The 24,825-nt window shown below is 42.8% G+C and overlaps 1 protein-coding gene across 7 annotated transcripts in view; it reads left to right on the plus strand.

Moving 5' to 3' along the window:
• CAMSAP2 (calmodulin regulated spectrin associated protein family member 2) overlaps window positions 1-24,825 on the plus strand; it is a 171,284-nt gene that overhangs the window by 116,365 nt on the left and 30,094 nt on the right. For all 7 annotated transcript variants that reach the window (XM_073356781.1, XM_073356785.1, XM_073356783.1 and 4 more), the window contains 2 exons: window positions 21,534-21,627; window positions 22,757-22,850. In XM_073356781.1, coding sequence (XP_073212882.1) covers window positions 21,534-21,627; window positions 22,757-22,850 — 188 coding nt within the window. The remainder of the gene's footprint in view (window positions 1-21,533; window positions 21,628-22,756; window positions 22,851-24,825) is intronic.

The raw sequence follows: 24,825 nt of genomic DNA on the forward strand, positions 1-24,825 counted from the left end.
AAGATGAGAGCAGCCCTCACAGTACACAAGTAAGTGGCAATACCCCTCTGGAAGCTTGCAACACCACACAGCTATCAGTCAGTCAGGAATCAATTTGGAGTGGGCAAATCTACTGTGATCCAAGTCACCAATGCAATCACTGATGTTCTGCTATCAAGGGTAGTGACTCTGGGAAATGTGCAGATTATAGTGGTTGGCTTTGCTGCAATGGGATTCCCTAACTGTGGTGGGGCGATAGGGATATGCGTTCCATCTATCTTGGGACCGGAGCACCAAGGCAGCCAGTACATAAACTGCAAGGGGTACTTTTCAATGGTGCTGCAAGCACTGGTGGATCACAAGAGATGTTTCACCAACATCAACATGGGATGGCCGGGAAAGGTACATGATGCTCACATTTTCAGGAACTCTGGTCTGTATGAACAGCTGCAGCAAGGGACTTACTTTCCAGACCAGAAAATAACCGTTGGGGATGTTGAAATGCCTATAGTTATCCTTGGGGACCCAGCCTACCCCTTAACGCCATGGCTCATGAAGCCATACACAGTCACCCTGGACAGTAGTCAGGAGCTGTTCAACTATAGGCTGAGCAAGTGCAGAATGGTGGTAGAATGTGCATTTGGACGTTTAAAAGCACGCTGGTGCAGTTTACTGACTCGGTTAGACCTCAGTGAAACCAATATTCCCATTGTTATTACTGCTTGCTGTGTGCTACACAATATTTGTGAGAGTAAGGGGGAGAAGTTTATGGCAGGATGGGAAGTTGAGGCAAATCACCTGGCCTCTGATCACACGCAGCCAGACACCAGGGCGATTAGAAGAGCACAGCAGGGCGCGCTGCGCATCAGAGAAACTTTGAAAACCAGTTTCATGGCTGATCAGGCTACGGTGTGACAGTTCTGTTTGTTTCTCCTCAATGAAAACCCGCCCCCTTGGTTCACTCTACTTCCCTGTAAGCCAACCGCCCTCCCCTCCCCCCTTCGATCACCGCTTGCAGAGGCAATAAAGTCATTGTTGTTTCAAATTCATGCATTCTTTATTAATTCATCACACAAATAGGGGGATAACTGCCAAGGTAGCTTGGGGAGGGGTGGAGTAGGAGGGAAGCAATGGATTGGGTGGGGGAGGAGGGAAGGACAAGGCCACACTGCCCTTCAAAACTTACTGAATGCCAGCCTTCTGTTGCTTGGGCAGTCCTCTGGGGTGGAGTGGTTGGGTGCCCGGAGCCCCCAACCCCCTTCCCCCACGCGTTCTTGGGTGTCTGGGTGAGGAGGCTATGGAACTTGGGGAGGAGGGCAGTTGGTTACACAGGGGCTGCAGTGGCGGTCTGTGCCTTTTCTCCACCTCAGGCATACACCGGAGCATATCAGTTTGATCTTCCAGTAGCCTCAGCATTGCATCCTGCCTCGTCCTCATCACGCTGCTGCCACCTCTCCTATTGCTCCAGCCTTCTGTCCTCTCACGCATCCCTCCTGTCCTTGTGTTCATTTTGTGCTTTCCTGGACTCTGACATTGTCTGCCTCCATGCATTCTGCTGGGCTCTTTCAGTGCGGGAGGACTGCATGAGCTCAGAGAACATTTAATCACGAGTGCGTTTTTTTTCGCTTTCTTATCTGTGCTAGCCTCTGGGATGGAGATGCTAGTGGCAGCGTTGAAACATTTGCAGCTGCGGGAGGGAAAAAAGGGGAGAGTAAAATTGAAAAAGACACATTGGCCATTTAAAAGGAGGGGCTGATGTTTTCGGGTTAACGTGCAGCACAAACCCAACTAAGCCCCCCCACCACCCAGTTCTCTGGAATGATCGCATCACCCCCCCACCACCACCACATGGCTAATAGCGGGGATGATTTGTTTTCAGCCACAGGCGAACAGCTCAGTAGGAATGGCCACCTCTGAATGTCCCCTTAATAAAATTACCCTATTTTAACCAGGTGACCATGAACAATATCACTCTCCTGAGGATAACACAGAGAGATAAAGGATGGATGTTGCTTGAATGCCAGCAAACACTGGGACCACACGCTGCCATGCTTTCTTATGCAATGATTCTAGACTACGTGCTACTGGCCTGGCGTAGTAAAGTGTCCTACCTTGGAGGATTCAATAAGACTGCCCTCCCCAGAAACCTTTTGCAAAGGCTTTGGGAGTACTTCCAGGAGAGCTTCACTGAGATGTCCCTGGAGGATTTCCGCTCCATCCCCAGACACGTTAACAGACTTTTCCAGTGGCTGTATTGGCCGCGAATGCATCCCCAGTCTTCAGGGCAAATTAATCATTAAACACGCTTGCTTTTAAACTGTGTATTATATTTAAAAAGGTATGCTCACCAGAGGTGCCTTCTCTGCCTTCCAGGTCCGGAGCCCGGGTTGGGAGAGTATTGGATCATGGTGATAAACAATTCCTGGCTGTCAGGGAGAACAGTTTCTCTGCTTGCCTGGTGTGCGCTATCTTCAACCTCCCCCTCCTCATCATCTTCCTCGTCCCCAAAATCCTCATCCCTGTTGCGTGAGACTCCCTTGCAGGAGTCCACGTACAGGTGTGAGGTAGTTGTAGGGCACCCCCTAGAATTGCATGCAGCTCCTCATAGAAGTGGCATGTCTGGGGCTCTGACCCGAGAGGGCGTTTGCCTCTTGGGTTTTTTGATAGGCTTGCCTGAGCTCTTTACGTTTCACGCGGCACTGTTGTGGGTCCCTGTTATAGCCTCTGTCCTTTATGCCCTTGGAGATTTTTTTCAAAGCACAGATTCAATAACAATCAGATCCAGTACCTCCCGTTCGGTCCATGCTGGAGCTCTTTTGCGATTCTGGGACTCCATGGTCACCTCTGCTGATGAGATCTCCACGGTCACCTCTGCTGATCAGCGTGCCCTGCTGGCCAAACAGGAAATGAAATTCCAAAGTTTGCGGGGCTTTTTCTGTCTACCTGGCCAGTGCATCCGAGTTGAGAGTGCTGTCCAGAGCGGTCACAATGGAGCACTCTGGGATAGCTCCTGGAGGCCAATACCGTCAAATTACATGCACACTACCCCAAATTCGACCCGGCGATGTCAATTTCAGCACTAATTCCCTCGTCAGAGAGGAGTACAGAAATTGATTTTAAGAGCCCATTAAGTCGACAAAAATGGCTTTGTTGTGTGGACGGGTGCAGGGTGAAATCTATCTAACGCTGCTAAATTCGACCTAAACTCGTAGTGTAGGCCAGGGCTAAGAAAATTAAAAACAGATTTAAGCTAAATCGAAATAAGCTACTCTTAAATCAAAATAAGACTTGGTCTACACTTAAAAGTTAGGTTGACATAGCTGTGTCAGTCTGAGATGTGAAAAAAACAACACCCTGACCTAAATAGCTATCCTGACCTTTTCCCTGGTGTACCCAGTTGTGTCAACGGAAATGTGCTTCTGTCGACATAGCTAACTTTGCTTAGGAGGATGGTGTTCATACGCCAACAGAAAAACACCTTTTGTCAGGTAGGCTGCATCTACTCTACAGCTTTATGCCGGCATAGCTACGCTGACATAGTAGCCTCAGGCCAGGTCACCACTACACACTTAGTTTGGTATAACTATGTGGCTCAGGGGTGTGAAAAATCCACACCCCTGAGCAACATCGTTATACCAACCTTAGCCCCCCCACGTAGACAGCACAATGTTGACGGGAGAGCTACATAGCTACCACCTCTCTCTGCCCTTAGAATATCAATACAGGGGATTGCACTGGACTAACTACACTGATTTAGCTAAACCATTGCACTAAGGAAAATAGATATGTGCATACAGAGTACTGTTTTTATTCATTTTATAGATTTATTTCTTAACAGCTTCTTCTTAACTTGGCAAAACACTAATTCTTGCAGGACTACATAAATCCCAAGTTCGAACTTTTAATATGAAACTGTTCTTTAGTTTACAAGTGCCAAAAAGTATCTCAGCAATATTTTCTGTGACTGTAAAACATTTTCCCTGTGCTTGGGTGATTAAAATAGCTGAACAGATTTTCTTCAAGTTATAAAATGAAAACGCATATCAGGGCAAAACCTGTCTTTTTCCAGAAAGTTATATGCTTAAAACAGAGACTTATGTTCTATTGTGATTGTAATGATAGTGTGACCAGTGTGATTCTATAATAGATATTTTCAGGCTTATCCTTTGAACATAGTGAGGTATCTCACAGACTGAGCAGAGCTTTTGGTACTCCTTTGGTACCTCTGCTTTCTTACAATGAACTCTCCTCTTCTCAAGAGACAAGAGTAAGAGAAAAAAATGTGCCTCATTTTCCTAGTCAGGTGTCTTCTTTAAGGTCAATGTAGAGAATTGGAGACAACTGCTGAAATGGTTTCTTCCCTAAATGTAACTCTCCTTTTTGTGTTTTGTTCTTTTTTTAAAGACTCTATTTAAAATATTTCCCTTTTTTGCTTAAGATTCTCCTTTGAATGTCTTCAAAGAATTAAATGTTCTTTTTGTGGCATCAGCATAGCCGTTGCAGATGGGATGTAATCAGTTTTCTGAACAACTGGGTCATCTTCACTGCTGTTCTTATGATCTCTAGCAGTTTCTCAAGCTGAGTCAAAAAGGCTGGAAGCCTGCATATTGTTCTGCTGGAACCTTACTTATATGGGTAGTCACACTGACTTTAATGAGACTGCCTGTGTCAGTAAGAGCTGCAGAATCAGTCCCCTAATGTATAAGTATGGTCATCTCTTGCTGATTATTCTGTTACTTCACATACTGAAACTTCATCAGTTGCTGCTCGAGGCAGCCAGTTTCATCTGCTTGAGTCAGCTTTTGGCATTTTCAAATTTCCACATCACAGACTACTCCCTATCGACATGCTTGTTATACTGTTATCTCTTATCGCTTAGAATATCTATTTGCTTGTGTTGTGGGAGCAGACAAAAGGATGTGGACAACAGGCTTGCCCACCACGTCAAATTTCTGCTCATCCCATCTTGAGTTGAACTTCTTCCATATTTTGATCTCTTTCCCCCAGCCCTGGCTATCTGGAATATATGGAATCCATGACTCCTTATTGCTGTGCTAAGCTAATCCATGACAATGAGTAATGCTATTTTTGTACAGTAGGTGCATAGTGTGTAATTATTCAAATAAGTATCCAATATAATGCTTTGAGAACAAGTATTTGAATATAAATATTTTCTTTATAAATTAATTTCTTATATTGTACACTTTAAAAATGCTACAGACTAAGTAATTTTCCTGCTTCTGAATAATTTGTTTAGAGTGGATTTAGGTCTTTCATAGGTTTAGGACATTTGTAAATTGAAAAAGCTCATTGTGGCCATGCTTTCACGAGCTTCTTGTGGCACAAATACCTATTTAGATGTAAATGCTACACAGAAAAGCTGCCAAGTTTTCCTCCTAAGCCTTGGCAGGGAAACACTAGCTGGTGCTGTAGGCTCTGTTCTGCATGTGTGGAAAAGACATCTGATTTAAAAATAAATCCACAGTTAAGACGAGGGCTTTCCAAGTTTCCCAGGACATCCATTGGGAGTAACTTCTAATAAGAATATATGCTCCCTTGACGAACCCCTTTGAAAAAGCTCATGTTGTGAGCAGAAACCTTAAATATTGCACAACATATTAAAATGCTATATAGTACAGAAAATTGTTTTCTCATTCTAGAAACTGACTAGGAATGATATCAGTGTGTGATGCAAACCTATACAATTATTTTCTATTTGCTGACTCTTCCAAAGAGAATTTTCGTGGAAAAAAGTAGTTTTTAAATTTAACTGCCACATGATAGTATAAATTAATGTATAAATTTAAAATAATAGCCTACTTTTGCAGCTTTTTGCTCTGATTTTATCAATGTATCCTAGCCCCTGTCCTGCTCATACAGCTTGTTTTCCTTATTGTATCTCTTTGACTAGAAGGGTATAATGGAATATGCTGTTTCCTTTCTGCTAGAGCTTTGAGTAATGCACTGCCACTTGCCAGCAGGAGGATGGTTTGCATCATTTCTGTAGTATACAGAGCCTGCAGATCACCAGGCTGATGTATTTCTGCCTCTAGCTTATAAAATGCAGTGTGGTTTCTTTGTACTTCAGGGAAACTATCGTAAATTGATTATCTTTTAGCTTGTAGTTTTGATCCCTTTTCTGTATAAGAAGCAAAGTGATTTAAAAACAAATTATATATGTTAAGGGCAGGATTAAATGCTTCATTATAATACATTTTAGAATAGTTATTTTAAAATTTGCTAACAGGTGAAGTATACCATTAATATATGTAATGTACTGTGACAAAGCTCTGTCCTCGCCTCCGTCGGTCCCACGTTTCCTGGCAGATTTCGCTAGCCTCAAAGGCTCACTGTGACCCTCCACGTAACCCTTCTTTCTCTAGAGACAAGAGTCACAGTCTACTGAGCCATTTTCATCATAAGCCAGCAAGGGAGGTGAGGAGAAGTTATCCTTCCTTGCATAGTCTCTGTTGTCTCCCAGTCTCAGTGATTAATCAGGGGGCAAAGGTGAGGGGGAGCCCGGGCCCACCCTCTACTCTGGGCTCCAGCCCAGGGACCCTAATAGTATCAGCTATGGTAGCTGACCTTTTAGAAACATGACATGTACAATTCCCTGGGCTACTTCCCCCACAGCAGTCCTCACTTCCTCAAGCTCCACTTCACCCTTACCTCAGGGCCTCTTTCCTTGTGCCTGATATGGTGTGTACTACTCGGCCTCTCCAACAGCACAACTTCCTCTCACAGCTCCTGACATGCACACCCATCTGACTGACTGGGAGGCTTTTAACTAGTTTCAGCTATCCCCTGATTGGCTTCAGGTGTCCCAATCAACCTAGCATTCTCCCTGCCTTCTGGAAAGTTCTTAATTGGCCCCAGGTGTCTTAATTGACCTGAAGCAGCTTCCATTTCACTTAACCTGGTACCAGGGATTTGTTTAGCCTGGAGCTAATATATCTATCTCCCACTACTTTTCTGTAGCCATCTGGCCTTGCCCTGTCACAGTACATATCTTCAGAGGACTTAATGCAATCCAGCAGTCTGCTTCCTCCCGATTTCATCATCCATCAGTTGCAGAAGCAGCAAATAATTTCCTTGTACTTGTTGAACTTCACTCCTTGGGCTTAGTAGCGATCATTAATGCAGTAAATTAGGATTTCTAACATGCTTACACCTTTCTTTGTGAAAGGGCAGAAGGTTGGGCAGAAGGTTCACTATATTTCCTGGCCTCGATGTGTATGGCCTAGCTGTTGCAACTCGTCAAGTGGATAAGACTGCACAGCAGGTAGTGATATTATCTTATCAGAAATCAGTTAATCTCTGATATTTGTGCCATAAGTAACAAAAAGAACCAAGCTGCCAACAGAAAGTGCATTTTAGGGGAAAGCAGTGGCACAAATCACAGTTGAGCCTCCAGGATGGACATGGAGTTTCTAGTGCAGCCCTTGAAAGGAAGCAAAGTACTCTACTCTGACTTCCTGTGCTCTGTTGTGATTAAATATATCCACCTTTCCAACCCATCCTGTTACAGTCTGAGGCTTCACAGTTTAACAGGAGATTCAGGGCAGGTCTGATCAACAAGATTCCAGTGAGTAAGGCTTTATGTACACTTAAAACGCAACAGCAGAACCGCTGCTGTGCTGAAGCTGCGTCACTGTAGCACTTCCATGTAGACACTCACTACAGCGACAGGAGGGGTTATTCTGTTGCTGTAGTTAATCCACTTCCCCAAGAGGCATAAGCAAGGTTGATGCAAGAATTCTTGCATGATTTCACACTGTCTACACCAGAGGTTAGTTCATCTTCACTATGTTGCTCAGGTGTGTGGATTTTGCATAGTCCTGAGCAACATAGCTGGCTTGACCTAACTTTTTAGTGTAGATCCGGCCTAAATCTGGAGAAGAACTAAGTAGAAGAGCCTTGTGCTTAATTTACATTTTGGACGCCAGAACAGTTCTCCCTTGTGGCTGACTTTTTCTGTGATACCCCATGAAGCCTGAGGACTCAGAATTGTGTCATGTTCAGTTACTGAAGGTATGTCTACACTGCAGTGTGAGCCTGTGCTTGAGCCTGGGCTCATGCCTAACTCCCCTTGTATCTACACTGCAGTTGCGCTAATCCAGGGTCCCAGGGCCCTGCAGGACTGGAGGGTCTGAGCTTGAGTTAATCCAAGAATCAGGATCCAAGCCCTATTGCTTTGCAGTAGAGATGCAGCTCCGCTTGCCTGAGGTCCCGGGAGTCACCTGGAAGTATTCCACAATTCCCTGGGACAACTTCCTTTATTCTCTCTCTCTCAAAAGTCTTCAATCCACTGTAATGAAAACGGAAGCCGTTCCCCTCCCCTTGGCAAATGGCAGCAGCTCAGGTCAGCATTAACCCAGTCTCTTCTGATCAACAATCTGCAAGCACATTATCAGACAGCCTCCTGGATTTGCAACGGAGAGCAAATTGATCAAACCTTTTGCAAAGCAAACTGCCTTCCTGGCAAGGTACAGGGCAGGCAGTAAAGTTTTCCCACAGTGCACCACGGTTTAGGCTAGAGTGGCCACATTTCAGGGTTGGCGGAGGAGCACTAGGGTCTCTGGGATAAGATTACTTTGGCTTGGGTTTGCTCATTGCAGTGTGGACACTAGAGCCCTAAGTTCAAGCAAGGATTAGAAAAGTCTTAACGTAGGGTTAAAATGCAATGTGGATGCTCAAGTCCAGGGTTCTCTAACACAGGTCAGCTGACTTGAGTCGTACTAAGCCTGGACTTATATTGCAGTGAAGACATATCCTGAGAGTTAACTGATTTCAAAGATTCCCACCACCCACTTCTAACACATGCCAGACTTACAGTCTGCCCAAACAGTTCTCAGATAACTTCACTGCTTACCTAAGGGGCATCAGAGTCACCGTCATCAAGTTCCTATCCCATAAGACTGCAGTTCCTCTAGCTGGTTGGCTGAGAACAATGGAAAATGATCTCTAATTTAAAATAAATAAAGGAGCACAGGGAGTAGCTTATACCCTATTTCTCTTGAAGCTTGTCAGGTCGAAACTGTGTACTTTGGGTTACATTAGTGTGCACATTGCATCCTTCAGTTACACAAAGACAAGGTGGATCATGAATATGTGTGAAATAAGAATTCAGAGTCTGACTTAACCAAGAAGGTAGTGACCACTTCTGTCTCTGATATCAACAATCATAGAAACCAAGTCAAACAAATAGTAGGCATCAGTGACTAAACATCCAAAGTGTTTTATGGTGTGTACACATTGTACTGCATTTCAAGTGATTCAGCAGATAGTTATTTGTTTAGCTTACTTACAGTATAAAAGGCACGTTGGCTTCTAAAGACACCATTTCCAGATGGATTAATTATGAAGTAGTTGGAGCATATGAAGCCAAGAAAAAAGACATCCTTTTCCCTCCCCCATTCCAAAAGATCATCACAGCACACTCACAAAGGTAATGGCTAGTGATGTTGCAGAAGATATCTGAGTATGTTCCATGGATGTTTAAGGCACTACACAGTGGACCAGTAGGTACTGGGTGATTTACTTTGAGACACAAAGATAGTAGGTAAAATCTGGTGAAGTGGTGAGGAATAAAAAATAATCAGATAGTGGAATAAGTATTTTTTCCTAAAAATTCCTATCCTAGTCAGGATCAACCCTTCCATCAAACAAGAAACCAGCAAGAATAGCAGTGTTTGGGTCTCTTTTCTTCTTAGCAAAGTTTGATTATGTCAGGTTGCCCTTTTTCTCTCTCCCCCTCCCCCCACCTCCTACAAGCTGTTTTCTCCTGTGATGGTTTTCTCATATTTTTCTTTACTCTTATCTGGGAAATCACTTTGATCTGGAAAAGAGGCAAAAAGGGGAAGCTCTCATTATGTCTTCTCACAGACACATGTTCCACCTGGTAGAAGAATGATTCCATGCAGGTGTGAAAATTTACAGAAAACCTTTACAGGTAACGCTTAAACTGTCACAGAAAAATCTCTACTTACCATGTAGTGTTGTCAACTTGGTTGAGTTTAAGGCATCCTACAATTTGCGCTTCCTAGCCTAATTAATACTAAGAATATATCAGTGGAGACATGTTTGATCTCTTACGAAAGATCACATGTCCCATCTGGCAGGTGAGACATGTTAAAGGTATTACTAAAAGAATCATATTTGTACATAGTATGAGTGGAAAAGACATTTTGGGTCAACTAGTCTAGTTTTTGGCATTATATGAAGCCTATTTCCTTTACTACTGTTGTTCCTTCTAGTAGAGTCTTAGGGCTTATCTACACGTAAGCTGCACCACTTAGTGCACCACTGTAGTGCTTCAGTGAAGACACTACCACGCCAACGGGAGGGCTTCTCCTGTCAGCGCCAGTAATCCACCTCCCTGAGAGGCAGCAGCTAGGTTGATGGGAGAATTCACTTGTCTACGTATCACTGCTACTCTAGGGATTAGGTTGGTTTAACTGGGTTGTTCAGGAGTGTGGATTTTTCACACCCTTGAGCAATGTAGTTATACCAACCTAATTTCCTAGTGTAGACCAGGCCTTAGAGAATATATTCTTAAATCGGGAATCTTAAATGTTTCTGACCTACTTGACTTGTTCAGATCCAACAGAGTGGAAGCTTTATGTTGTGAAGTCAACCTTCTGAATGTGAAATGATTTAACATTGTCTTAGCCTGGAACAGTTATGAAAGGTCTGAACTCCTCTCAGTCATCTAAACAGGATATTAGGTCTGAAATCTAATATGGAGCAGATCTTCAAATAATTTAGATGTGAAGTCGCACACATGAAATGGATGCCTTATTTCTGCATGTAATTACTAAATTAAGCATGCAAAGTGAGTAATTGCATGCACAAAAGGCCAGATAAGCAAAGGGCAGAAATAGCAGTCGTGGAATCAGTTTTTCCCACTAAGCAATGTTAAATGCAGCAGTAACCGTATCTAAGGGCTCATTTGTATTTGAATACAGTTTTGAATAATTGAGTTTCCTGACGTAATGCTGACTGACTTGCTAACCAGTAAAAAAAACATGTTCAGCATCATGTCATCTAACTCAGGGCTTGTCCATACAGAGACATAGTGGGTGGCACATGAATGTAAATCTATCGCACACTAGCTTGCTACATGCTAAGTCGCTGTGAGGACCCTGCTGTGACATACTGTGCAGCAAGCTAGAGCCTTGTACAGTCATGCCCTGGTTTGCCATGCGCTAAGTCTCCATATGGACATGCCCTCAGTGGCTCAAAATCATGTTCATACTTTAAAAGTTTGCAGTGTAGATGAATCCTAATAGTTGTGTTGCTACATAAGGGCCATGTTCTATCCTCTGTCTTAGTACAACTCTCCTTCTGATGTCAGTGGGAGAACTACTGTTGATCTACGTCAGAGGTGGGCAAACTACAGCGGCCCGCGGGACCGTCCTGCTTGGCCCTTGAGCTCCTGGCTGGGGAGGCTAGCCCCCAGCTTTCCCCCTGCTGTCCCTCCTCCCCTACAGCCATGCCGCCACGCGCTCTTGCAGGGCTGCGTGGCAGCGTGTCTGGCTCTGCCTGGGCGGCGCAGCTCCAAACATGCTGCTCTGAGTGGCATGGTAAGGGGGCCGAGGTCGGGGCCGGCAGGTCCCGGGGGATAGTCAGGGGGCAGGGAGCAGGGCGTGGTTGGATAGGTGTGGGAGTCCTGGGGGGCCTGTCAGGGGGCAGTTGGATGGGGCGGAGGTTCTGGGGGACTGGTCAGGGGATGGGGAATGGGGGGTGGGGGTTGGAAAGGCGTGGGAGTCCCGGGGGGCCTGTCCGGGGATGGGGGTATGGATAGGGGTTGGAGCAGTCAGGGAGCAGGGGGGTTGGATAGGGGGTGGGAGTCCCGGGGGGGCCTGTCATGGGGCGGGGGGTCCCAGGATGGGGCGGTCAGGAGACAAGGAGCAGGGGGATTGGATGGGTGGAGGGTTCTGAGGTAGGCAGTCAGGGGTGGGAAGTGGTAGGGGTGTATAGAGGACGGGGGCCAGGCTGTTTGGGGAGGTACAGCCTTCCCTACCTGGCCCTTTATACAGTTTTGTAACCCCAATGTGGCCCTCAGGCCAAAAAGTTTGCCCACCCCTGATCTAAGTGGTATATTGGGCCTAACATTGTAGTCCAAGCCCACAGTCCATAATTAAAAATGTAATTTGGCCTTCTCCACAGAATGTTTGAAACACCTCAACTCTCACCCCTTTCACTCTGTTTTTGAATCTCTCTGTTGTATGATCATATTAACTATCTACTTGAATTTGAGGCTGCTCGTTAATATGTATTTTTACATGAATAGCTTTTGAAAGACTGATTATGTTTGCATCTGGCTACTTTCCCTCCGGAACACAAGTTGATTGAAGCTTGGTTATAAAAGAAATGTGCAATTTAAAATATTTAATTTTTAAATATGTAATTCCAAAATTAATAAATATTAAGACATCCAAGATTCTCTATAAACATTAAGATTAGTCAAACTATTTCTGGGCAATATGTGAAATTTACTGACATGTAATGCCTTAAGTATATGGATTCTTTAAAATTAATCTTAATCCTAAAACTGTGTGTGGGAAATAAAGAGATTCTAAAGGAAACATAAAGGATTGTTTATGTAAATTTTGCTGAACCATAAAAACCACCGTTACATTATTTGCCTTTTATACAGAAGCAGGAAATGCAATTAGTAGATTTTTGTATAGAAACTTGTACTCATTTACGCTGACTACTATATCTGAACAGTAGGATTATTTCATTGTACTCTATCAAAAGTTAAAAATAAACTAATTTTTATATCATCAAGTTAATTAATAGCCTTTAGGTAGGCATGAAATGTCAAGAAGGGAAAAGAAGTAACTAAGGTCAGAATCGTTTAGAAAATGAGAGAGTAGAGCTATCAACCCAAATGTTTACAGCTGCAAGTCTACCATCTAGTGTTAAGTAATTTTTGAACCAGTCTGAAATGTGTTCAGAGCACAGTTATGAATCATCATTAAGATGATGTCATGCTTCTGCACTAACTGTAGATTAGCATGCAGATGATAAAAAGCAGCCAAAAGCTTGGTTGTGGGAGTAATGCTCTCAGCAGTGAGGCAAGAGCATGAGTGACAACCTCAGGGCAGGTTTAAGAGTAGCAGCCGTGTTAGTCTGTATCCGCAAAAAGAAAAGGAGTACTTGTGGCACCTTAGAGACTAACAAATTTATTTGAGCATAAGCTTTCGTGAGCTACAGCTCACCTCAGGGCAGACTGTTAGAAACAAGGATACAAATCCCTGATTGGTTGTGAGTTCTAAACTTAGATTTTGTCAACCAACTGCATCAAGTGCAAATTCCTCAGGCACTATAACAGCCTTCACACAGAGTCAAAGACAGCCCCCTTGGGTACTCGGGCGTGTCTTGCCACCCACGTGAGCTTATCTCTGTGATAGATGGTCCCTTACATCAAGAATCACACCAATATTCAGATTACTTCTGATCCCAAAGGGCCAATCACCCCAGGTCAATTGCACTTTAGGTCTCACACCAAAGCCACTGCTTGTAGCCAATCCTATAGTAAACTATATGAAGACTTATTACATAGGAAAAGAAATAGAGAGTTAATTACAAGATTAAAGCAAGCAGACAGAGCAAACAAATGACTTAGGCCATGTCTTCTCTACTAAATTATGTCGACCTAACTTACATTGGCGTACAGCCACCACAGTTATTAAAGTGTTTGTGTCTGTGCACATTTGGCTCCTTGTGTCGGTGGTGCGTGTTCTCACCAGGAGTGCTTGTATCGATTTGTATTGTCAGTGTGGAGGATTGGGGGATTGCTCCTGGAGGCCAATAACAGTTGATGTAAGCAATGCAGTGTCCACTAGGGTTGCCAACTGTCTAATCGCAGAAACCCAAACATCCTTGCCCTGCCCTTCCCTGCCCCTTCCCCTGTCCCCTCCATCCCCCCTCCCTCTGTCGCTCGCTCTCCCCCACCCTCACTCACTCGCTCATTTTCACAGGGCCGGGGCAGGGGGTGGGAGTGCGGCCTTTGGGCTGAGGAGTTTGGGGTGAGGGAGGGGACTCTGGGCTGAGCCTGGGTCTGGGGGTTGGGATGTAGGAGGGGGTGTGGGCTCTGGGAGAGAGTTTGGGTGTGGGCAGCAGCTCAGGACTGGGGCCGGGGATTGGGGTGCGGGAGGGGGCTGAGGGTGCGGGCTCTGAGAGGGAGTTCGGGTGAGGGAGGAGAATGGGGTAGGGGGTTGGGATGTGGGAGAGGGTAAGGGGTGCAAGCTCTGGCAGGGCCACTCTTACCTCGGGTGGCTCTCAGAAGCGATCGGCATGTCCGGCTCCTAGGCTCAGGGACGGCCAGATGGCTCTGTGCACTGCCCCTGCCTTCAGGCACCACCTATGCAGCTTTAATTGGCCGCGGTTCCTGGCCAATGGGAGCTGCAAAGTCGGTACACAGGGCAGGGGCAGTGCGTGGAGACCCCAGGCTGCCCCTGCGCCTAGGAGCTGGATATGCCAGTCGCTTCCAGGAGCTGCGCAGAGCCAGGACAGGTAGGGAGCCTGCTGTAGCCCCACTGTGCCACCAACCAGACTTTTAGCGGCCTATTAAAATTTCCCAGATTGGTTTCAGCAGCTACCAGGAGATCGATTCCAATTCCGGGAGAGTCATGGCCAATCTGGGAGGGCTGGCAACCTTAGTGTGCACACAGACACTCTGTCGACTTAATTATGTCAACTGTGACTCTTCGCTGCTCAGGGAGATGGTGTTACTAAATCAGCATCGAGAGGCACTTATGTTGGTGGGAGCCAAATTTAAGTGAAGACGCTTCCACAGTTCGGACATCTAACCAAATAGTGTAGATGAGGCTTTAGTCTTGGGTTTCAAAAGGTAATTTAGGTTTCTATAAATCAGCAAGCTCTATTTGGCCTTTAGGGTTAACACAGGCTTAGCAGCTGAGGATATCTTGCTTCTGCCTAGCAAAACCTTGGCCCTGTCCTCCACCTCTCTTCCCCACCGAGAGTCCAAGCAGCATAGAGATACCTAGTTGCTTTGGTTCAGGTTTTTTCCCCCTCCTGCCATGTGTTCTGAGCTACAAACTCAGCTTATGGGAGGAATCCATTTGCATCACTCATTTTCCTGGAGAAGAGAGCAGAACATGAAGAGTCTTGAGTCCTTTTGTTGACGATTCCTCAGTGCAGATGGCTAGAGTTCCCAGTTGTAAGATTCACCCATAGCTAAGGCCCTACCAAATTCTTGGCCAATAAAAATACATCACGGACCTGTGAAATCTGGTCTTTTGTGTGCTCTTACCCTATACTATACAGATTTCACAGTGGAGACCAGCATTTCTCAAATTGGGGACCCTGACCCAAAAGGGAGTTGCGGGGGAGTAGAGGTGGGGGGTCACAAGGTTATTTTAGGGGGGGCGCGGTATTGCCACCCTTACTTCTGCACTGCCTTCAGATCTGGGCAGCTGGAGACCAGCGGCTGGTGGCTGGGCACCTGGCTTTGAATGTGGTGCCCCACCAGCAGTAGCACAGAAGTAAGGGTGGCAATTCCATACCATGCCATCCTTGCTTCTGCTGGCAGCGGCTCTGCCCTCAGAACTGGGCTCCTGGCCAGCAGCCGCCACTCTCCAGCTGCTCAACTCTAAAGGCAGTGCCGCTGCCAGCAGCCATGCAGAAGTAAGGGTAGCAGTACTGCAACCCCCCCACAACAGAAAATATTTACAGACATAACATTTGAGTTCTTCACAATATGTTCATACAATATTTCAGTATATAAAAATGTAAGTACTTAACTTATAAGGCTCTTCCAAATGAGGGCAAAACTATCACTAGGAAAATAACTGACATTTTAATTTACCGTAAAAATGTGTATCTGCAAGGTAGGAGTTGGGGTTTTATCCCTGGTGCAGAAATTATCCAAGTAAGAAAATCATATTTATTTTGAAACTTTAGGTCTGATTTTTCCTCTAGTGTGTGTTAGAGTCCAAAAGATAACCTATACTAACCCAGAATTGCTGAATAGAACACTTTTCTTCAATGGAAAAGATTTCAGTATAATTTTTCCTTCATTTAATTATCATGCTGAATGGAAAGACAGGGCTTTTTTCTAATAATATTTGTAGTTTGTACATAACTATGACAACATCTGGCTCAGCTGTTGGCCACTGAACCTTTTTATTCTGTGGTGAGGTGTGTGAACAGCTTTCAGTTTAACACTTGTGATCAGCTCCCAAATCTGAGCATTGGGTTTTCCTAACCCGGGTTGTGAGCAGCCACTAGTTACTCTGTTCTTACTATTAATAGTTGCACTTGTGTGTGTTGCTAGGACTTCTGGATAGATCCAGTGGTTTTTAGTGCTTCAATAAGGTGAGCCATTGTATAATTTATTCCCAGTAAACAATGGAATAACTTGTGTGCCCTTCTGCACTCATTGGGGGAATTGTGGGATACATCAGAGGACTGTCAACATTCAAGTGATTTAGCCTGCATCCCCACCGCAAAGTGTGCAGGTTACTAGTTTGAATGAAACCAGCACTTGGGCGTTAGCCTATAGCCCCAGATAAAATGGCTAGCCTGGATTAAAATCACCCCAAACTCAGGACAGAGGTTTTTATGTGTGGGTGGGAGCCAAATTAGAGACAACACCCAAATAAGAGCCCAAGTTAATTCTGCAGTGAAGATATATCCTGAAACAACTTTAAAGAGTTTGAATGTACCATTAAGTTAACATGTCTTTCTCCATATGGTTTGAATGATGTGTCAACTTTCAACTGCAGTTATTAAACTGTATCTGGGAGAGTATGAGGATGCTGCTTATTTTTATGTTAATAAGCACCGGAAGTCATATTTTGTCCCAGGTGCTGGAAGATAAGGCAGCAGCTATAATTCCATATTTTCCTGATGTAGTTCTATACTAACAGACTGCCTTCACTTTTGTTAATATGCTGTACAAAAAACTGACTGTTTATTAAGCATGATTTGTCATCAGACTGTCTTAATACCGGGAACTCTCAGAGAAGAATCTCAAATATCAATATGTGCATTCTTCTACATGCCGCACCAGATCACTTGTGATGTTCTCCTTCTCATTCACTTTACCACAACCCAATATAAAGAAGCCACGGGGTCACCGCATGAGATTTTCACATTGATCCCCAAAACCATGAAGCCAAGGGTATTCAAAATTGAAAAATCAAGCTACCAGTCTTTTTAAAGTCAACTGCCAGGTGGAGAAATAGGCTGTCCCATATGCTGTTAGATGATTTTGTATTTGAATTGTTTTCTTTAAGATATTCTCATGTTATTTGAACGTTTGCAGTCATTGTGTAGTGTGAGCACATTTCTTTGTGAATTAAAATGATATTCTATTTAGACTTCTGTCCTAATTGACTGTTTTTTTTTTCTGATTCCCCCTCCCTCCCCACAATTTAACTAATAAATTTTTCAATGAGACAAGAATCATGGCTTCCTCAGAATATGATATTTTAAAGGCTATATAAAATTAGCAACTTGCTAGTGAAATGGTGATACAAGGATGTGAGTCATACTATGGGGCATCATTTTTAATTTGGGTCCCTAATTTGCATGCATAAATCCAAATATTGTGTGCTCAAGTGAGCTGTTAGACATCAGAGTTTGAATGCAGTGTAGTGGTAGCCATGTCGGTCCCAGGATATTAGAAAGACAAGGTGGGCAAGGAAATATCTTTTATTGGACCAACTTCTGTTGGTGAGAGAGACAAGCTTTCGAGCCACACAGAGCTCTTCTTCAAGGCTGAAGAAGACTGAAGTCTTAAAGAGCTATCAGGGGCTCGAAAGCTTGTCTCTTTCACCGACAGAAGTTGGTCCAACCAAAAATATAACCTCGCCCACCTTGTCTCTCCATAGTTAAATACACAGTCAAATAACAAGGACACTCTGTATCTAAATTTGAATTCAACATTCCTCCTGAGGTTGTCCATTCCTTGACAAAAAGCCCTGCATTTTGGATGTCTTTATTAATGAATACAGGGTAGACTACAGATTCTTCCTTTTAAGCTGAGTATTTGCTTAAAGATCAAAATATACTCACTCAGATGTTTATGAATACTTTCATATCAGACTATGATCAATACACAAATCCTTTGTTTCATTAGCATTGCTTTAAATTTTTGTTGTATTAATTTCAAGACAAATAACCAAACTGTTCTTGTTTGAATAATGAAAATATCCTCAATCTTTTGAACAGTGTTTGCAATTACTTCAATGGCTTTAAGGGGTAAACATTTTCAGAGGTGCCTAAGCCCCATTTTCAAATATAATTGAAGCACTTAGGAGCCTGAGTCCCATTGGCTTTCAATGCAATTTAGGCTCCTAAGTGTCTTAAATTTCTTTAGAAAATAGGACCTAGGCACTTTTGAAAATTTTATCCAGGATTTATAGGCTATACATTACCTGTAAAGAACAACGTGCTTTTGAACCTATCTTAACCTTTGGTTTACTTACATACAAACAGCCAGCCATGGTAAAAGTACTGTCCGTGGAATGTGGTACAAAAGACACAGTAGAAATAGTTACTCATAGTGTCTGATACTACAGTTATATTCCCAAAAGTACAATTTATTGTAGTGGAACTCGCACTGTGGTCTGTAAAATGTTTCTGTCAAGGGCTTGGGAATCAGCAGAGTAGGCTTATATGCCTGACTCGGAAAGTTGGAGTGGTAGCAAAAATGCAAGGATAAAACTCAAATGAAAAGTTTTCTAGAGAATTGAGGATTTGAGGCCAAAGAAGGGGCACTTGGTGCTATTAATAATAATAAATTAAAATACCCCTGGCACTGAACTCCCATTGACCCCAGTGGTGCTGGATTGAGCATTTGGGCACACAACTCCTTTTAGCTATAATAGTTAAAAATAATAATCCAGTGTCATGTCTGAAAGTTATCAACCAAGAATATAGTGCTCCTCTTTATCTTCACTCTGCAGTAGGTATTAACCAAAAAAACGCAAAAAAAGTCCCAAAGAAGAAATTAGGTACACTATCATGTGATGTGCTAGCAGGGTTGCAACCAGTGCGCTGTGATGCTTCTCAGAAATTAATAACCAGAAGAACATAAGAATAATCATCCCAAATTACAGATTCACAGAGCACCCAAATACTAAGATGATGGCTTCGCTTTTCCCTACACTGACATCTTGTGGTCAGTTTATATGATGACAGATATATATGTATATATGAGGCATGGATTAATTGCTTGTGAAAAAAGAAAAGCAATGCATGAATTGACATTTGCCAAGTCTTTTTGCAAAGCGTGCTCTATAAATCTATTTGTACAAATTATCTGAAAGTTGCCTGTAGATAAAACAATGTAAATGTTTACAAAACAAAACTTTCAAAAAAATAATTTTGCTGATTTACACCCAAAGCATCCTTTTAAGCTCTGAAAACTCATTACATGTATGTGGTTTGTGTGTGAAGTGGCCTTATGTCTATGGTAAAATGTTGATCTCATTAATAGATGTACCACTTTTATTATTTCTATAATACAGTGAGTGGTCCTGCTGCTTTTTAGTTTCATTTGTAAAATTATAATAAACAATCCTACCACTGCAATTAAAAGGAAAACATGGAATTTTTAACTATTTTTAAATTATTTTCTCTATAATCTTAGTTCTGGCATTTCCTAACTTTTGAGTGTTTGACTTCACAACCTTAATTTCTTTTAACATAGAGGTGTGTCTGTGTGATTTCCTAGCTTTTCAACAAAGCAAACTGAAAACATATTCCATCAGGTGTCAGGTGGGTCATCAGGTTGGAACCTTTAGATTCACTGCACAGACATCTGCCACGAATGGAATAGCTTACAGCAATAGTGGGTTGTCATAATCTGTGTAGAGCAGCATTGCGGAGTGGGGAAGATAAGATACTTTGCCAGTGTGTTTCACGATTTGCTGGTAGCAAAGGAATGGTCAGACTCAGAAATCATGGATTCCATTCCAGACGCTGGAGGAGACACTTCTGCTTGTTCCCTCTCCCCTTGCCAAGCTTGACTGCCCTCCACCCACAATTCCATGAGCTTTTTGTCTAGCTATTCCCAGTTTTATTTCTCCTCTCCCCAGCTCTTTGTCCCCAGTCTCCTTGTCTGTCAGTCCTAGTTTGCCCCCATCCCAGCTCCTTGTCCAGTCTGTTTCTCTTTGCCTGCCTGCCTGCCCAAGTACATTCCCTGTCCAAACTGGCTCCCAGTCTCCCGCCCTGGGCTCCTCATCCAGTCGTCTTTCCCCCAGCTCTTTGTCCCAATCTCTTTCTCCAGTCTAGATAAGTCCCAGTTGTCCCCCTCCCTGTCCACTTCCTCTTCCTTTTGCCCCACTGGTTCCCAGCCTTTCCCACCAGCTACTCATCCAATCTCAATCTGAAGTGAGCTGTAGCTCATGAAAGTTTATGCTCTAATAAATTTGTTAGTCTCTAAGGTGCCACAAGTACTCCTTTTCTCTTTATGGATACAGACTAACACGGCTGCTACTCTGAAACCACTCATCTCTGGCTCCCAGAACCTCCACCCCCATTTCCCTCCTGGGTTCCCAGTCTCCCCTGAGATCAGACTACATTATGTAATGGTGATTTCTAGACTTGAAATCTATGAATCTGCTGCCCCTCCATTTCCCAGTCCCAGTTTCAATCCAACTGTCTTGCAATCCCAGTCTCCTTCCCTAGCCAGTCCCAGTCTCTCCACCACACCAGCCATGTGTCCTTCCTTGTCCCTCCACTGCTCTCTCCAGTGTGGCTCTTGTCCCTTCCATATTCGATTCAGGCAGTTTCCTCTTCCATGCTCCAGCAAGGGGTGGGGGAGGGGGGGGACACTGAGAGCACAAAATCGACAAGCTCTTTGCTCAATGTTCCAGTGCCCAGTTGAAGCACATACTTGCAGCAGGCCCAATCTGCAGTTGCAGGGAATATTCTGCTCATCCCTGAACTGCAGCATTCCCCAGTGTAGATGGAATCTTCACAGCTTTTAGCTGCAACACTCTAGCAAGTCTCTAATGAGCATATGCTAACTGATTTTTCAAGAAGCCTGTAACTTCGCCACAGTTGAGTGGAATTCCAAGGAGAAACCAAAAGGCACATCCCTGACACAAAGACCACCACCTGCAAATTTTCAAGTCCTTGCTTCAAGAACGAAAGCGCTAGAGAGGTCTAAAAAAAAGGTCACCAGAATTTTTTAACATGGGCAAAACAAAATATTTTTCAATAGTCTCATTCTCAGAAATGTCTGAGAACTGTTTTGGCTAAAACTTTCCAGGAAAATTCAGCCTGAGGAAAATTCAGCATGGAAAAATTCAATCCAGACAGAGTTTGGTAAAGTTATAAGCAGGGTCTTATAATGGGAACTGTCAGGCAACCTTAATAATAGGTTGTGCTGCCAGCCTATTATACATATATACACTGCTGATCTGACCATCTAAGTAGTTTAACAGATTTGCTAATGAAGACTGGACAAAATACAGAGACATTTTCTGAATGTTATATGATTATTATATTTAGGATTAAGATTTGTATGGTTTTATCTTTACCTAAATTTCCTTGATTTCTTGTAGAGTAATTATTTGGTGTTCATGGCAGAACTTTTCTGGTGGTTTGAAGTGGTGAAGCCATCATTTGTACAGCCTCGTGTTGTCATTAATCCCCAAGGTAACAAAGTATTTGTTTTTGATTTCATGTTAACCAGTGCTGTACAAGCCCTATAGAGTTCAGGTTTCTATAGTGTAAACAGATTTAATCTACAATTCAGTTCACAGAGCTTGGCTACAGACCAGCCCCTTAAAGAGCTGAAAAGTGACACTGTAAACAGGAAACCTTCCTTGTATGAAATTTGAATGTATTTCTCAACAAAGCTGAGAGGCAGATTCCTCTTCCTTCTCATACATCATCAACAGACATGATGATTAAAGTCTTCCCTAGACCAGGAAAATTTGCTTAGCTGTAAATACATTGGTGTAATCTAGATAAGCCTTAAATTCCACTCATTTATAATCTGTGAAAACCCTGTAAACGCAGTGGGATTTTGTAGACATACCTGAGTGCAGAATTTGACCCATATAATATTTTATTGGTGAGAAAGAGACACAAAAGTGAAAGTACTCAGAGCAGAGTGGTGAACAGATCAAACAACTACAGGGAGGAATGACAAAACTCTGCACCTGCATAGCAAAAATCATTTCAGGCACAATCTTTCTTCAGCAATTTTTCAGATTGATAAATCTGCCTCTCAGGCAGACCTTTTAGAGACTGTGGAGGCAAGGCAAGAATTATGTGCTATAGTACCATGGTCTCAGCACTGGCACCTGGGATCACAGTTCTGTTGTGTAGGCTTTTACTGCCTTAATATTTTTATGCATATATTGTATAATAAACAAAACATCTGGAAAAAATAATTTTAAATGGTGCTAACTAAGTTATGATGTAGCCCAAATATTTCAAAATGAAAAACTTGCAAAAATCATTTTTTTCCTCTTAAAATTTTCCTCAGAAAACAAAATACTTGGTGGCTTTTTCAGTTTTTTGATTTATCAGCATTTCTTTGTGCCTCCTATTCTTCCTCTCTCCCTTTTCAGTGGCAAAATGGGGAAAAGGGGAGAGGAGAGGGGCTAAGAAAAAAAAAAGAACACTTTTCATTTAAAAAATTGAAAAAATTAAAACTTACTTGTGTAAGCTTATGGAATAAAAATTACTTCAGAATATTTCAGCCAGCTTTGTTGATAAGGTTTTGAACTGCATGATAAACTAAAATAATGTGGAGGTTTTGTCTTCTATTTTGCAGCTGAACCTGTGAAAGATGCATCTTCTGTTCCTATTTTGAATGCTAATAGAAGAAACTATATGGATAGTTCACGTGGTTCTGACTTTATAACCAGGTAATATCAGTTTCTTTTGTACCGTTTTATATTTCTCTCCCTTCCACTCAAATCAAGCACAAATATTTGATTATTTTCTGATGTCCTTTCTTGAAATGTCCAGAGGGTCTATTACCAAATAATAGGTGAAGCCAAATTTCTTATACATGATTCTGTAAACATAAAGCAAAAGACTGCTAGCAACTATTACAGAATTTTCTGAACCTGGTCCCACTGATTCCTTTTCATTCTGTGTAAGAATACATATGAAAAGATTGAGAAACCTTGTTAAATTCTGAAAATAAATTTAGTTATGAAAGTGCAGACTAATAGTTCTGACTAGAACCAGAATTGCTTGTAATATGGAAGCCTGCCCCACATAGCTCTGAGCGGGTGCCTCATCAATGAGATTCATTATCTGCATTTCCGGTTCTGGGCTTCACTTTTTCATAATCTCTCAGTCCTGCAAGTCATGAAGGTACTCAACTCTCATTTAAGTCAGCGGGAACTGAATCTACTTAGCACCTCATAGGATTGGGCCCATTCAGAGAGTTTGCAATTCATCATCTTCTGTACAGTGGAGACCAGAATGGAAATAATAAACTCTGATTTGCTTGTGATCTACAATATAGAGGATTTGAACTCTGTCACCAGTGCGCTAACATACTGTACCACAAGGAACCCTTGAATCTGGAGATTCAACATGCAAACCAGTCAGTGTGTTCAACTCCAGCAGCCCCAAAACTTGCATGTATGTTATCAGGCTTCACAGCTTGTCCCAGTAAGATGCTATGTAAAATAACCAATTGTTTTTGTTGCTTTTTAGTGTTCTTGCAATATTTGCACTTAAAATAGTTACTTAGGCTATGTCTACACTACCGCTGTAAGTCGACCTATGCTACACAACTTCAGCTACATGAATACCACAGCTGGAGTCGACGTACTTCAGGTCGAGTTACCTACCACTGGGTCTACATCGTGGTGAGTCAACAGGAGTAAATCTCCCGTCGACTTACCTTACTCTTCTCATCACGGGTAGAGTACAGGGGTCGACTGGAGAGCAATCTGCAGTCGATTTGGTGGGTCTTTACTAGACCCACTAAGTCAACCGCTGTTGGATCAGTCTCAGAGCATCGATCCCCGCTGTAGTGTAAACTTGCCCTTAGAACTAGCCATTCAAAGAAGAGGAATGAATGCTTCAATGGAAGAGCCTCTTGAAGTACTAGAGATCACATTCTTGGAGATGGAAAAAGGATAAAGCCTTTTCCTTGTCATACTGGTAGTGCACCTATATATTGGTGTGATGGGTGCCTTTAGAAAACCATTTATAATGCTACTTCTGGTGGTAACAGGTAGATTAATTATAGCAGAAGGGAATTTAGACAGACTAACACACAGAAATTATGATGACTGAAGAAATAGGGAGAAAATCTCAGGCATGACTTTTTCTGCCTGGCAGCCATCGTTGAACTATGTTAAACTTTGTTCAGCATATATGAGGCCAAGAAAAGAGCTTGTTTTCCTGAAATCCAAAGTGGTTATTTCTAAACATTATGAAGAAAGTGAAGTGAAAGGAAAAATACAGAAAAGACCAAATGCTGGTCTCACAGTGGCACATCTTTATACTAGCTGTTAGAGTCATGAATTCTTAACTGAGGCAAAATCAAAATGTGGCATAGTTTATTATGAGGAAATCCTAACATTGTGAAAGAGTGGGAGTCCAGAGTAGTGTGTTCACTAAATATGTTTTGCTTTTGTTGATATTAAAAATAGGGCTGTCAATTAATTGCAGTTAACTCACGCGATTAACTCAAAAAAATTAATCGTGATTTTAAAAATTAATCACGATATTTTGATGTTTTTCTACATTTTCAATATTGATTTCAATTACAACACAGAATACAAAGTGCACAGTGCTCACTTTATATTATTATTTTTTATTACAAATATATGCACTGTAAAAATGATAAACAAAAGAAATAGTTTTTTTCAGTTC

Source organism: Lepidochelys kempii, chromosome 8 (assembly GCF_965140285.1).
Source record: "Lepidochelys kempii isolate rLepKem1 chromosome 8, rLepKem1.hap1, whole genome shotgun sequence".
Taxonomy (NCBI): domain Eukaryota; kingdom Metazoa; phylum Chordata; order Testudines; family Cheloniidae; genus Lepidochelys; species Lepidochelys kempii.